We start from the raw sequence: 13,329 nt of genomic DNA, 5'->3' as shown, positions 1-13,329 counted from the left end.
TTGTATCTGTGTATTCAAAGTGGTTAGGATAGATATATAGTTACATTCTCTTAATGAATAGAGGGATTTGTTCTAATGGTGTTTGTAAATAGGATGTCATGTCTGCATCCTGTACAGCAATTATCCACTAGGAAGAATGCATGCAATGTGTTATTATTGAAACTCTCCTACCAATTTGATTTGAAACTGTCTCATTGCTATTTATCAATAAAATTATGAGAAAAAAATAAATAAAAGTAAGGAAACCACCATACAGCCAGACAGGACTGAGAAACAAGACCTGCCAGGTGGTGGTACAGACTTCAGCTAAGTGTGGCACTGTCGCCATGCACATTGTCCCTGTCCCCTCCACTGCATGTCCTTTTCCAGGGCAGCCCTGGGCTTACCGGTACTTGAGCTCCTCGCTGGCCAGGGAGAAGTGCTCGTACAGTGAGTGCGCTTCGCTGCCCTCCCAGTCCTGCAGGTGGATCCTGAGCATGTAGCGCTTCAGAGTTGTCAGCTGGGAGACGAGCTCATTCCCCAGCCAGTGCTCTCCTGCAGGGTTCCCAAAGCCCTGGAACCCACGTCGGGAAACTCAGGTTACTTATTTGTGTTTTCTTGATGTATGTGAAACCTACCTGCGGCTCCTCAGCGTGCCATGGACTAACTGCCCGCCAGTCGGCAAGAGGCCCGCAGTACAGGGCAAGTGCAGGGGCTTCCACAGGAAACCCTGCAGAGATTGGTGTTAAGAACCTGGGGTTCCTGGGGAAGACCTCGTGTTAGAGGGACGTGGCTCCTGGGAGTGGGGCACCCAGCCTGCCAGTCTTGGACACCCCCCTGTGTTCTTCCATGGGGACACTCAGCAGGACATGCCCCAAGAAACAAGGTCAGAAGTCACTGCCACGTTGGCTCTATGCCTAAAAGTTAGTTCTCACCATGGACGCTATTTCTTCTGAGGTAGTGTAAAGAATATTAATACCTCTTTATACTCTTTCCACGTCCTCTGAAAATCAACGCTGCCATTTTCACGGCGCTGAATCACAGTCCAGCCGCCTCCACCCGTCTCCATGTCGCAGTAGGCCTGTTAGGGAAGTGCATGCTTACTGCAGGGACAGCAGTGACAGGGCTTCACGTCAGGGAAGCTGGATAGGCACAAGTATGGGTACATGCCACACATACCACTGTGTCTGGAGCATCCAGGCCTGGCCTTCATCCAGGCCTGAACTCTACTCCCAGGCCCTCACAGTGAGTTAGAAACACTTAACAGGACTAAGGGGAGCAGTCGTATAAAGTGCCATCTTGTCACCATCTGTTTCTGGCTGAAGACCCCAACCCCAGGAATGACCCAAGTGGCACTGTTTCTGAGTAACTTGTGAATGGGATTTGCACCCCCATCCCACATCTCCAACTGTAGACAACCGCTGAATTGTGGTTGAGGCCTCGACACTTTCTCCCACCTGCCAGCACCTGGCAACCCTGCAGGCAGTTGTAGAGAGTGGGGTATTGGGGTTGCAGGGCCCCCACATTCCTGCTTCCTTTCCATGTGGTGCAGGTCTTGGGCTCTCTGCACACAGCAAGGCCGGGTCCCCTCTGAACCCTGAGCCCAGGCCTGGGACTCTCGTGAGCCAGTGCTCTGCACCCCACCCCCCCCTTGGCTGGGGGCTCCACTCCGAGCCACGAGTTCAGGCTTCTCTGCACTTTGCTCATTCCCTATGGTATTTTTCTTCCCAACTTTTTATTTTAGCCTTTAAGCAGGCTTCATGGGCTTAAACTTTGTCCAGAACACAGAATTCTTTCCTGAGCAGATAGCATGCATGCTCCATTTCAACTCACCTAGAGTTTTATTATGTAATTAAAACGCCCTGAAAATAAGGTTACATAAGTAGTTTTCAATAATGAGGTTGTAGGAGGGCAAATATTGTTTTCTAGCAAGTAAGATAATTTCCTTACACCATAGAAGGTAGGAAACACTAAAGCTAATGGTTTATGACCAATTCTAAGTGCTCTGCCTTTGTTGATCCTCCATGGTCTTTTAGAGAGCAAGGGAGACAGTTTTGGCAGGGCATGCGTAAACATGAGCAGTTCTGTGTCTGCAAGCTGGGTCGTGGGAGAAGAGCTGAGAGAGAACCAAGACAGCGCCTGGCCCTGCGCTTTCACCTCACACACGTGGACACAGGAGCCCCAGGAGCACTTGGGCTGCGGAGAGTGAACCCCAACATGTGCTCTGCGGGGACCTTGTCTAGCACCGTCTCTGTCACCCTGTTAATGTCACGGGTTCACACTGCACTCTCCCAGCACCCCGCTGTGTCAAAAAAAATAGGGACCAGGAAAGAAAAGTCTATTTACCAATAAGAAAATTCTTCCCCCATTTAAAATAGTTAGATATCTTCAATTGATCTACTAAAGGAAACCCCTTTAATATCACCCTGTATTGATATTATTTTTATTAACTATCACAGCTGTTGGGACATGTAGTTTTCCAATCCCAAATCTGAATCTTTGAAAGAAAGAAAGAAAGAAAGAAAGAAAGAAAGAAAGAAAGAAAGAAAGAAAGAAAGATTGATTTAGGAAATCTGATTAATTTGGCCAGTGACTCTGCGATTAAATGGTGTACAGAATTTGAATAATGTCTCCTTAACCCCTGTGCAGTAACTCTCCACCACATCGTGTTGCCAAAAACGGAGGAACTTGGCCCTTTTATTAACGGGCCAAAGTCCCTGAACGCAGCTCCAGCTTGAAATCGGTTCATGAGTAACACTGCTGCTTACTTGCCTGTGGTCAGCAAAACAGTTAGTGCTGCTCAATTCTCTGCCTTTTTAAAAATGTGTTCAGGACACAGGTCAAATAAGGTACACTGGTTTAAGGGTCCATGTATGCACATAGACATTAATTCTCAGCATCCAGAATGGCACACTGTGAATCAGAAGAATTGACATAGTTCTTAGGGAGCCTATCCCTATTCGAAGAATATGTGATTAAGGTAAGAATCATTCTTATGAGCTTAATAAAAATCTGCTCTCTCTTGTCCAGAGGTCAAGAGCAGGAAAGAGACTGGAATGTGGAGAGTCCCTGCCAGGCCACAGGCGACTGGAGCCTGTCCCTGTCCCTCTGACTTCATCAGTTACCATGATAAGGTTATTAGCATGTTTCTTCACACTGCATCCAGATTTTCTTTAAATGAACAGAGGATCTAAAAAGTTACAGTCACTGCTGTAAAACTTGAAGGGAGGATGTCCAACTAGAATTACCCACAGAGCCAGGAGATGGTTGGTAAAAACAATAAAACAGATGGTAAGGAGCAGAAATACTGAGAACAGCGCAGCTCAGCACCATCCTAGCACCCCGGAGGCAGGTGGTACTTCCAAGTGTCGGGATGTTGTTGGATCAGAGACCTCATCATCTTGCTAGAAAGCCTGCCGCCATCCAGCAGCAGAGCCTGATGACGTGTATCTCAGCTTGCTGAACAGCTGACCAGCGAGCAAGCACAGACATCTCGGGAACCAGGTCTCCTGGTAAATTTAGGGAAGGAAACTATCGTGCTTCTAACCAGCAAAAGCAGCCGGTCATGCTTCTGATAATTTCCTTTTGCAGAGTCTATCTTGTAAAAAAAAAAAAAAACTAGCAAATTTTTCAAAAGTAAAGTTGCAGTATTTGGGCCCTTTGAAGAAATACCTGTTCAAAGAACGATTGAACATTATTTTCTTGAATTAGATGACCCAAGGCAAAATCGAGTACACTGGTACGCTGTGTGGTCTCTGGGAGAACCCCTCCATTTTACTACAGCTCCTCTCCTCAGTGCCCATTGTCCCTTATTGGCACCACCTGCAAGGCTGGAGATGCCATCCTTGTGTGACAGACGAGGACTGAGTGCTCAGAGGGGACAGAGAGGCTCCGTGGGCAGAGCTGGAATTGAAGCCCACGTCTACCTGACTCTCTCTAGGTCATATGGTGAATTTTGGCATGTTAAGCCTGGAAGGGAATTCTGGGGCAACCTAATGTGGTTGATTTATTGTAGAGAAGAGAAAATTTGAAGTTTTAATACAGTATTGTTGCATACTATGTAGCTGAATTTCGTTTAAATGCTTAAAAGCAATATAAATCCTGTTTCCAGCCATGACGTGTGACTCGCTGAGCCTCACAGAGTGCTGGTCCTGTTCCCTTCTGCAGTGTCTCAGTCAGCCCATGCTGGCTGTGTGGCACAGGAGCCTCTCCACAGCAGTGGGACAGGGCCACACCATCAGTGCTGTCTCTGGACACTGCTGTCCCCATTGTCACTGGGCCAAGAACATGCAGTGTCCCGAGCCAGACAGCAATGTGCAAATCGCCTTCCAGTTGGGCAGATCCAAGGGGATGAAAGGCGGCTCTGGAGCCCTGGGTTGCGGTTCCGTCTGCAGCAGCCATCAGCTCCCCTGCCCCCACCCATGCTCTGCTTCTAAGCCCTAGGGACATTAACTGATTTTCAAGGTTGGTTGCAAGCAGCATGAATGAATTAGAATGATTTCTTTGGAACATTTTATCTTAAATGGCACCGCATTTATCTTTTAATCCACAATCAAAGTGTGTGTTACTGTTTCCAACTCCACATCTTTAAACTCCTAAATGGTTTTTTTTTCACTACAATGTTAAATATCAAGTTCAAAAAGATGCTATTTCCAGGAGCCTCTAACATTTCCATCCTGAGGCAGTACTTGGTGTGCTTTCTGGAGTCCTTTGTGCCAGTTAAATATGTAGCTGCTTTACATGCAACTCTCCCTACGGACAGGACATGGCGTGTGTGCGGTCACGTCACAGGTGGCTCTGTAGTGTCACTTGACCTCCACAGACCCTGTGGGCTGTGCCCTGAAGTCGCTCACAGGTGTTTGCCCCACTGGCTGTCTTAAGCTCGGGGCATGTATCACACACAGCAGTGTGGGTGAGCGCCCAGCAGGAGCCACCGCAGGGGTGCTGAGTGCTAGGTCAGAGGAGGTCATGACCTGGGTGGGGCCTCTCCCACATGACTTGCGCAGCCCTGGGCATTCCTGGACTCAGCAACCACGGGCTCTGAGGAAGACACCACCTCTACAGTGACACTAGGGTGTCCTTGGCTTCCGGTGGTATTGGCAGGTATACCCGGTGGAGCAGACTATTGACACCTGGCAGGAGGTGGGGGAGGCTGCAAACCCTGCTAGCATCCCTACACTTCGAACAAAGGAGAGTCAGGGTCGGTTAAAGAGGTGGGCCAGCCTCACTAGGGTGCCCACCCTGTCCCGAGCTCCTGAGTGCAAAGGGTCTTCCTGCCATGGCAAACAGCACGAGTTATACCACATTTCTGGTCCTGAGGGGCTGTTTCTAAGGTTCTGTCCTGAGAAGGGAAGCCTGCGTAACCACTTCTGCTACCACAGTGCCGCAGTCCTCTCCAAGAATCTCTTCAGTGTGAGTGTTCTAGGTGGGAGCCAACCAAGCCTCTTCTCCTTCCTGCAACACAGCTGTTGCTTACCTAAGTGACGCAGAGGCAAACTGCGGGGATCAGAGTTCAGCTCGGGAAGATACTGACTTCAGGGTTAATGACCGAGTCAGGCCCTTCAAGGAGCTCGCCAGACTGTGCAGCGATCAGGGTATTTTCTGGCGCAAACAAGATAGGCATTTCCCCACCCTGACACACACTGGCCACAGCACACACCATCCGTACTCCACAACTGGACCCCAAGCCTCAGGCAGAACTCACTACTCAGGGTCTCGGGGACTTCTGCTTGCAGTCCCTACCCGAAAACAACCTGCTTGGAGCCCAGGTGTCGTGCGCGCGAGCCTGGCGCCTACCTTTATCTCCTCTGTGGAGTTGGGCGCCCTGAGTGTGTAGACACGGCTGGTGGTGTGCCCGGCTTTGAACACTGCAGCACAGTCTCTGAAAACAGTCTGTTCTTCTTTAGCAGCACTGGGGTTCTTAGCTGTGTTCAAAAGAGCAGGCATTTGGATAGAGTCATGAAAAAAAGTTTATTCAAGATTCAGTCATTTGGTAAGTTTAATACGTTTGAATTCTTATAATAAGCAAAAAGATATGCCAGTATTTTTTCTTTTCCAAAAACTTATTTTTCAGCTTTTTTTGTTATGATTAATTGATTCTTACAAATAACCCACACTTTGTTTTTATCGACAGTTATGTGTAATTCGGGTACTTCACAAACAACAAAGCAAACTACTGCTTTTTAAGTTTCCCATCCTCTAGTAGGAAAACCACATGAACTTCCTATGCAGGACTAAGCAGAGCATATGCCAAAATCAGTACAGTGCCACCAGGCCTGCACGCATATGCCTTTAGGCTGTTGTCCCCTGGAGCCCTTTTTCCCTTTCTTTTATGTTTCTGAGTCAAAGGCTTTATATGTTTAGAATATGAAGGATTTTTTTTCCCCACTCAGGATGCCTTAAGGGCAGGTCTGGTAAGGCATGAGGTCTGGGGCTCAAACCGCAGAATTCTGAGCCTGACTGCTTTGCTTAAGCAGGCACTTGAACAACTGCGCTCTTGGGCAGGCCCCAAAAGTTCAGAAGGGTTTTGTCTGCTTGCTTGTTTGTTTTGTTTAGAATATGGACCTGCCTCATATTCTTGGGCCTTCTTGCCACTGTCCTGTAAGTGTGCACTTAGGAGAGCTTGATGTTTATTACCTGCGTGTTTTATTTAGCTTCCAGGGTGTTCATCCCTTCAGATCTTAGCCCTCTGTGACCATTCGGGCTTCTTCCTTCTGCCGCGTTAAAACCGCGAGGTGTCTGTGTGTGCGCACTTCCTGCCTGCCCTGCTCAGGAGCCCTGCAGAGCCTTGTGGAGCCAGGGCGCAGTGGCCACGCCAGCGAGCGCCACGCTTCCCCACCCCAGCAGGACCACGGAGAAGAAAGCTACCCCGCCGCTCCAGCCAGTGTCAGATATTTGCCTTTTCTTTTTTACACGAATGTGAGAAAAACAAACAGGGCTTTCTACTCTAGAAGGGCGAAAAACTCTCTGGACAGCCGGCGGTGCGCGCAGCACCCTGGGCCACGCACGCCACATGGAATGTGGACTGTGCCAGTGGCTGTATGTGTTGAAGAAAGTCCTTTGATGATGCTTCTGCTGGAGACATTGTCACGGGAGTGGGACCCACGTGATTTACACCAGTGATTCCCTGTGGCTCCAGGCGGAGCACCTCTGTGTCAGAGTTCTCGTTAAAAGGAACTTTGAAAGAAACCATACAAGACGTAGGCAAACTTGGTTAGGGAGAAAGCAGAAGTTCCACAGGGTCATACCACGCATTCTTACTTAGTGACTGCCTGTCCTCCCTTCCCTCCAGTGTCGAAGGGAAGCCGCAAGGTGAAGCAGCAATGAAGAAGGCGAACCGTAGCTAAGGACCTGGTGAGAGGCAGAGCAGATGCCTCTGCATGCCGCGCGCTGGGCTGTCAGCACCTTGCATTGCCACAGCCCTCCTGCATGCTCCACTAAAGCCAAAGCAAGGGCCTGCTAACGCTTAGTAATGTGCTAGTCTCCTCCAGCTGCTGAATGGGGGAGCCAGAACACAGGAGGAAGGCTCTTCTCTGCTGGAGCCAGAAGTACATCTAGCAGTTCTGCCTCGCAGAACTGAGTGGCTGTCTCCTTCCCTTTACTCCTTTCTTCCTGGTTCTAGTGGAGTGCCTAGAGCTCTCATAGAAAATATAAGAGAAATAGTACCTTTTCTGAAAAGAGAGAATTTCTTAGAATTTTGGCAGTCCATTGACAAAAGGTTATTAAAACTGAGGAAAACATAAAGTGCACTTACAGTTCGGTGATGCTATCATAGTCATTAAATTATGGACAGTCTCCATCAGGTCCCGCTGCTGCTTGTGTAGGGCTGAGCTGTTCGCGCTGGCCAACTGCTTCTGCAGCTCCTTGATCATGGTGCTTTGCTTGATCACCAGCACCTGAAGCTCCGCCTTCTCGTCTCTCATGGACTGCAGCTGCACGGCATGCTTGTCCTCCATGGCCAGCACTTTCTGCTCCAGGACACTAGGAAGGAAACGCTGGGCGGTTAGTCGAGGGAGTGCCAAGACCAGCAGCTGGCACAGCCAGTGCCCTCTGCACTGACCACTGTCGCCGCTCTGGTGCAGCTGTCTGCTCGGCCGAGGCACTCTGTTCCCATGTAATAGGAACTGTGTCGCAGCTCCAGGGAGTCTCGTGCTTGCCATGATTACACAGATGTATGGACATGATCAGACAGTCCGGGCCGTCAGGGGGGACAAGGAGGTCACAAATATTCAGTGCTATAAGAATTCAGAAGAAAGCTCTGTTCTTTCAAGTTGCAGTGCTTTGAGAAAGGAGAATTTCTGTTGGGCCTGTGTCATTTTTTGGTGGTAAAATTTTCTGAACCTTTAAACCTCACAGACAACTCCAATTAATATAATTATAATAATATAATTACTTACAATAGAAATATATATTATATAATTATTAGAAATAATATATAAGCGGGGTCCTGCCCATTAGCTCAGTTGTTTAAGTGCCTGCTAAACAAAGTGGTCAGGCTCAAGATGCTCTGCTTCGAACCCCGTTTCTCACAGGAAACCAGAAATGCCCTCAAGGAATCTTCAGGCCACCAAAAAAAAAAAAATAATAATAATATGTAAGTATATATTATATAATTATTAGTAATAATATATAAGTAATGATAACCATAATTAATAAGAACATGTCCATAACCAGAGCTAATTATCCTTATTAGAAGTTGAGCGGCAGGTCTTAAGTTTACGCCAGCTCTCAGGTCTCTGTGAGTCGCCACGATGACAAATGTGCTGGCACAGTTCAGAGTCGGTAGCCCCTGGCTGTCATTAGTTATTTTCACTGGACTTCATCAGTTTTTCCGTATCCACTTGCACCTATTGTTTCTTAATACTTTTCTTGATATTAGCTAACATTTTACAGAAGAATGATATAGCACTTTCATTAATTTATAAACCAAGATGATTTACCATAAGAAGCAGGTAATCTAAAAGTAAGTGGCTACGTTCTTTCCTGCTGTCTACTTAGTCGGTCTCATGCCTCCAGCATGCAGGCGTTGCGTTTCGGGAAGCCCTGCCAGAGGCTTGACCTGGAGGAGCCACACAGAATGCGCCTGTAAGTCACCTGTCACTGTAGCCGGCATCTGAAAGTGATGGCATTCTGAGATATGCAATCCAGCCCTCTTTTGATGTTGCTAATCATCTGCGAGGGACAGCATGGAAGGAAGGAGTAGCAGTCCCCCAGTCCAGAGTATGGGTTGGCACTCAGCGCTGTGGGGTGGAGAGTTAAGAAATGACTACTTTTGTCCCTCCTCCTGAGCCTTTACCAGTGCTGCTCCAGAGGCCGTCGTATACTGTATAGTAATGTAATCACTTGTTTTAGGGTTTAAGCCAGCCAGCATCAGCTCCTCCCAGCCCAGACTGAGAGCACGGAGCTAAGGAGTTAACAGACAGATCGCTGCGTTTTACTGCTTCCAGGGCACCTATTAGAGAGCAGCATTTCACAAAATACCTATCAGGACCCACTAGTGGCTTGTAAAATCAATGTAGTGAGTTGCAGCTAGCATTTTCTTAATGAAGTGGTAGAAGACCAGTGAAAATATAGAGTGCATTTCTGGCAGGGACTTTGCACGTGGCAACAAGGCCCATGATCAGTATTGATGAGTGCTGAAAGATGTGGGGCAGGTGTGTAGCCGACATCCTGCTCACTGGTGTCTTGCTTGATTTTCTGACATAGGATGGGCTACTAGATTGTCACCACACAGTTGGACTTCATTTGCCTTAGCATAACTCAGGGTTAATTGGGGACTGCTGGAAGAGTCCTGTTGGCAAAAACATCAAGAATCTGAATCATATTTGTTACGCTTCAGATATGGTTTGTGTCCAGCAAAAGTTCATGTGTTGGAAGCTCCTGCATGGGAACATGGGAGGTGGTGGAACCTTGAAAAGGTGGGCCCTGGGGCAGGTGCTCAGCTTGGGGGAGCTACCCTGGCAGGGATTAAAGGAGCTCTCCTGGGACACCTGAGCTCTCACTAGAGCAGTTGCTAATAAGCAGGCCCACCCTTGAGCCCTGTCTGCTCTGCCTGTGAGAGGTGACCTCTTCCTGCCACTCTGGTACCATTTGCAATTAAGCCCTCGCCTGAGGCCAAACCATTGGGGCTGCTTCCTCTTGGACTTTGAGCTTCCAAAACTGTGAGGTAAATAAATATCGGTACTTTAGAAAGTGAGTCTAGCTTAGGCATTTCATTATAGTCTCTCTCTCTTTCTCTTTCTTTCTCTCTCTCTCTGTCTCTTTCTCTCTGTGTGTCTCTGTCTCTGTCACACACACACACACACACACACACACACACACACACACACACACAGCCAGTGGTGTTTCTTTGAGTTTCACTGCATTTCTGCATAAGGGGAGGTATCTTTGGCATCGTGCACCCAGACCAGAACAGTTGGAGCTGTACACGTGGCCCTAAGTTAATCATTTATTTTTAGAAGAACAAAAGAATAGCCTGGTAAAAAATTCATTGTTTTTAGTTTCAGCTGGAGAACCTAAAAGTGTAATAATGCTAATTTTGAATGTTGCCCCAGTAAATATTATCCCTTCATTTGCACCTGTTTCTTACAGCAATTCTACTGGCAGGAATGATTGAACTAGGTTTTGTCAAATGTGGAGCGCTGTGTGCATATTTTTACAATGATGTTCTTGCAAAATATCGTAGACCAGTGAAAATTAAGGTAGAAAACACTCATTGAAGATGTAAAATTATCCATAAAATTTCATGCTTACTTTTAGAGTTAATTCATCACATATTTTCAAGAAAAGGGAAAAACGTGATTTCTGTGGCTTGCTCCTCCTTTTTGTGGAGCCTGCACCACAGAGGGCTGTGTGGGGAGTTGGTGGAGAGCAGCGGGGCCCTCTGCCCGTGTTCTGGGTACTCAGACCCTCCGCACGCGACTGCAGCCCACCGCGGGCTGGTTGTAAGTCGTACAGGGTTAGTTTTGTTAGATGTGCTTGACAAGATACTGTCATAGGGAAAGCGCCATAACAGCCGAACTCATCCTCATATAAAAATAGATTTGATATACTGTGAAAGTACATGACTGCTGCATGCAAATTAAACAAAGGGGGAAAGTGAGGATCATTTATGTAAGACCAGAAAACCACAGCAAAATACAGTCAGAATCATTCTTTTCTTATTGTAGAAGCTTGACATAAAACAAATGTCACCAGATCATGAGATGGCAGACGAACGTCGAGCAAGTGGAGACTGAATCTTTGCGCTGCTCACTCACTGTGATGCCCTCATGTAACATGAAGTCCCCCTTGTTCTGAGCGCTGAGTCTAAAGAGTAAGATGCGCACTTTCCTGTGTGAAAGTCAGTGCAGTGTGACAAACACAGTCGGTGCTCTGTCTCCACGGGTTCTACATTTGAGGATTCAGCCAATCTCGGATTGAAAATATTTGGGAAAAGGCAACTGTACTGAACATGTACAGACTTATCTTCTTGCCATCATTCCCCAAACCGGGCAATATAGCAACTATTTCATAGCATTTATGTCAGGTATTGTAAATAATCTCAAAGCAGCTTAAAACACTCCAGAAGATTATTTAGGTTTTATATAAATACAATGCTTTGTTTGTTTGTTTATAAGGGACTTGAGCACCCATAGCTGCTGCTATCCAGGGGTCCTGGGACCCGTGTCGTGTGGCTACTGAAGTACAACAGAACTTACGAAGATGGCTCGGAGGGATGTGCTTAGCACTGGTGCAGGCCTGGCATTACAGCACACTAAATGTGAAGCCTGTGGGAGAAGCCGCATCCAAGACGAGAGCGCCAGCGGGCATCACGTCCCGGGACGCTTTCCTGGGACACTTTCCCCCTTCGTTTAATTTGCATGCAACAGTCGTGTACTTTCACAGTATATCAAATCTATTTTTATATAAGGATGAGTTCGGCTGTTATGGCGCTTTCCCTATGACAGTATCTTGTCAAGCACATCTAACAAAACTAACCCCGTATGACTTACAACCAGCCCGCGGTGGACTACAGTCGCGTGCGGAGGATCTGAGTACCCAGGACAGGGGCAGAGGGCCCCGCTGCTCTCTGGGCAGCATGACCATTATACAAGCAAATCAAGAACTAGCTTGACCTGTCCCTACCATTACTGCAGAGTGAAATAGCAAATTATTGTATTTCAATTATTGACGTCAAACCTTTATTTCCTTCTGTGAGGAAGAGAAGCCTGAAACACGAAAGAAAATTATTTGAAGAAAAATCTCTTTGCTTTTCAAAACCCCAAATCCATAGTAAATTCAACTTGATCCTTAAAGAATGGAGTGAGTTACTCTGTTGTACTTTGGCTCTTGACTAACAGTAAGTATAGCTATGAGATAATGCTCATCTGCTTTAAGAGAAAGCATTGCATCATGAAATGAACACTGACTTACAAGGGTAGCTTTCCTACTGCGGACCATCTTATATCAGAAGAAGCTAAGTCTCTGCAGGTGAGGAAACTTGGCAAAGTTAGTATTAAAATGTCTAGGCCGGTGTCACTAACTTCACAGAACTAGCACTATTTTTTGTATAGATTAACATGCACAAGGCAGCTTGGAGGATTATTGTACGATGGTCTTTAAGGGACCAAAGAATGAAAAACAATATCTAGGATTATATTAGACTTCTTGGGGCCAGGGAGATGGCTCAGTAGAATAAGCACTTGCCTAACAAGCTCAAGGGCCTGAGTTCTGAGTTCCATCCCTGGTTCCACCAAAAAAAAAAAAAAAAAAAAAAATAGACTTCTTCGTTCAGGACTTTTCTACGCGTGCTCGCCCTCCACCTTCCTCCAAGGTTTCTGACGTGTATGCTGTGCCTGAAGAACTCATTATCTAGAGACCCCGCTTGCAGTTCAGTCACATGACGGGCTTTTATCTCTGGAAGGTGTACAGTTTTGAATTATGGAGATTCATACACTGCGGTTACCTGTTTTTATCTTGTAACTTGCTTATTTCACTGGTCTGATCCAAAATCTGTTTTTCCAGCTTATTTGTAGAAAGGGAATGCTCTAGAAGCTGAAGTTCAAGTCTGGTTGTTTGATTTAATACCTATATGGAACAAAATAGAATTGTAGGTTATCATTTTAATGCATTTAATTTTGTACGTTCCTTTTAATCCAGTTGCCCACATTCTGAGAAAACATAACACATGATTTATTAACTCAAGTGTCCTATTTTGGCCTGATTTTTATTTTTTAAAAAGGCTTAGACTCTTGGATAACACTTAAGGGTGGGGCTGGAGAGATGGCTCAGTGGTCTAAAGCACCTACTTAGAACAAGCTTAGCAAAGCGCAGGGACCGCTGTTCAATCCCCAGCACCACATGCCAGCC

At 46.7% G+C, this 13,329-nt stretch overlaps 2 protein-coding genes across 7 annotated transcripts in view; one reads left to right on the top strand and one right to left on the bottom strand.

The window, feature by feature from the left end:
- Positions 1–13,329, top strand: part of Mcph1 (microcephalin 1) — a 194,755-nt gene that overhangs the window by 94,714 nt on the left and 86,712 nt on the right. Inside the window, exon 13 of one of the 6 annotated variants that reach the window (XM_023702612.1) lies at positions 11,598–11,797. The exons of the other annotated variants lie outside the window; for them this stretch is intronic. Coding sequence (XP_023558380.1) covers positions 11,598–11,615 — 18 coding nt within the window. The 3' untranslated portion in view covers positions 11,616–11,797. Of the gene's footprint in view, positions 1–11,597; positions 11,798–13,329 lie in introns of those variants that run through there. 6 annotated transcript variants of the gene reach the window in all.
- The window catches only part of Angpt2 (angiopoietin 2), a 52,459-nt gene that overhangs the window by 9,918 nt on the left and 29,212 nt on the right, over positions 1–13,329 (bottom strand). The window contains exons 3-7 of the mRNA XM_004642506.2: positions 12,926–13,047; positions 7,733–7,959; positions 5,776–5,903; positions 959–1,060; positions 387–553 (exon numbers count right to left, since the gene is read on the bottom strand). Of these exons, the coding sequence (XP_004642563.1) occupies positions 387–553; positions 959–1,060; positions 5,776–5,903; positions 7,733–7,959; positions 12,926–13,047 (746 nt within the window). The remainder of the gene's footprint in view (positions 1–386; positions 554–958; positions 1,061–5,775; positions 5,904–7,732; positions 7,960–12,925; positions 13,048–13,329) is intronic.

Source organism: Octodon degus, unplaced genomic scaffold (assembly GCF_000260255.1).
Source record: "Octodon degus isolate 3935 unplaced genomic scaffold, OctDeg1.0 scaffold00155, whole genome shotgun sequence".
NCBI lineage: Eukaryota > Metazoa > Chordata > Mammalia > Rodentia > Octodontidae > Octodon > Octodon degus.
This window is presented reverse-complemented; position numbering and strand designations above follow the sequence as displayed.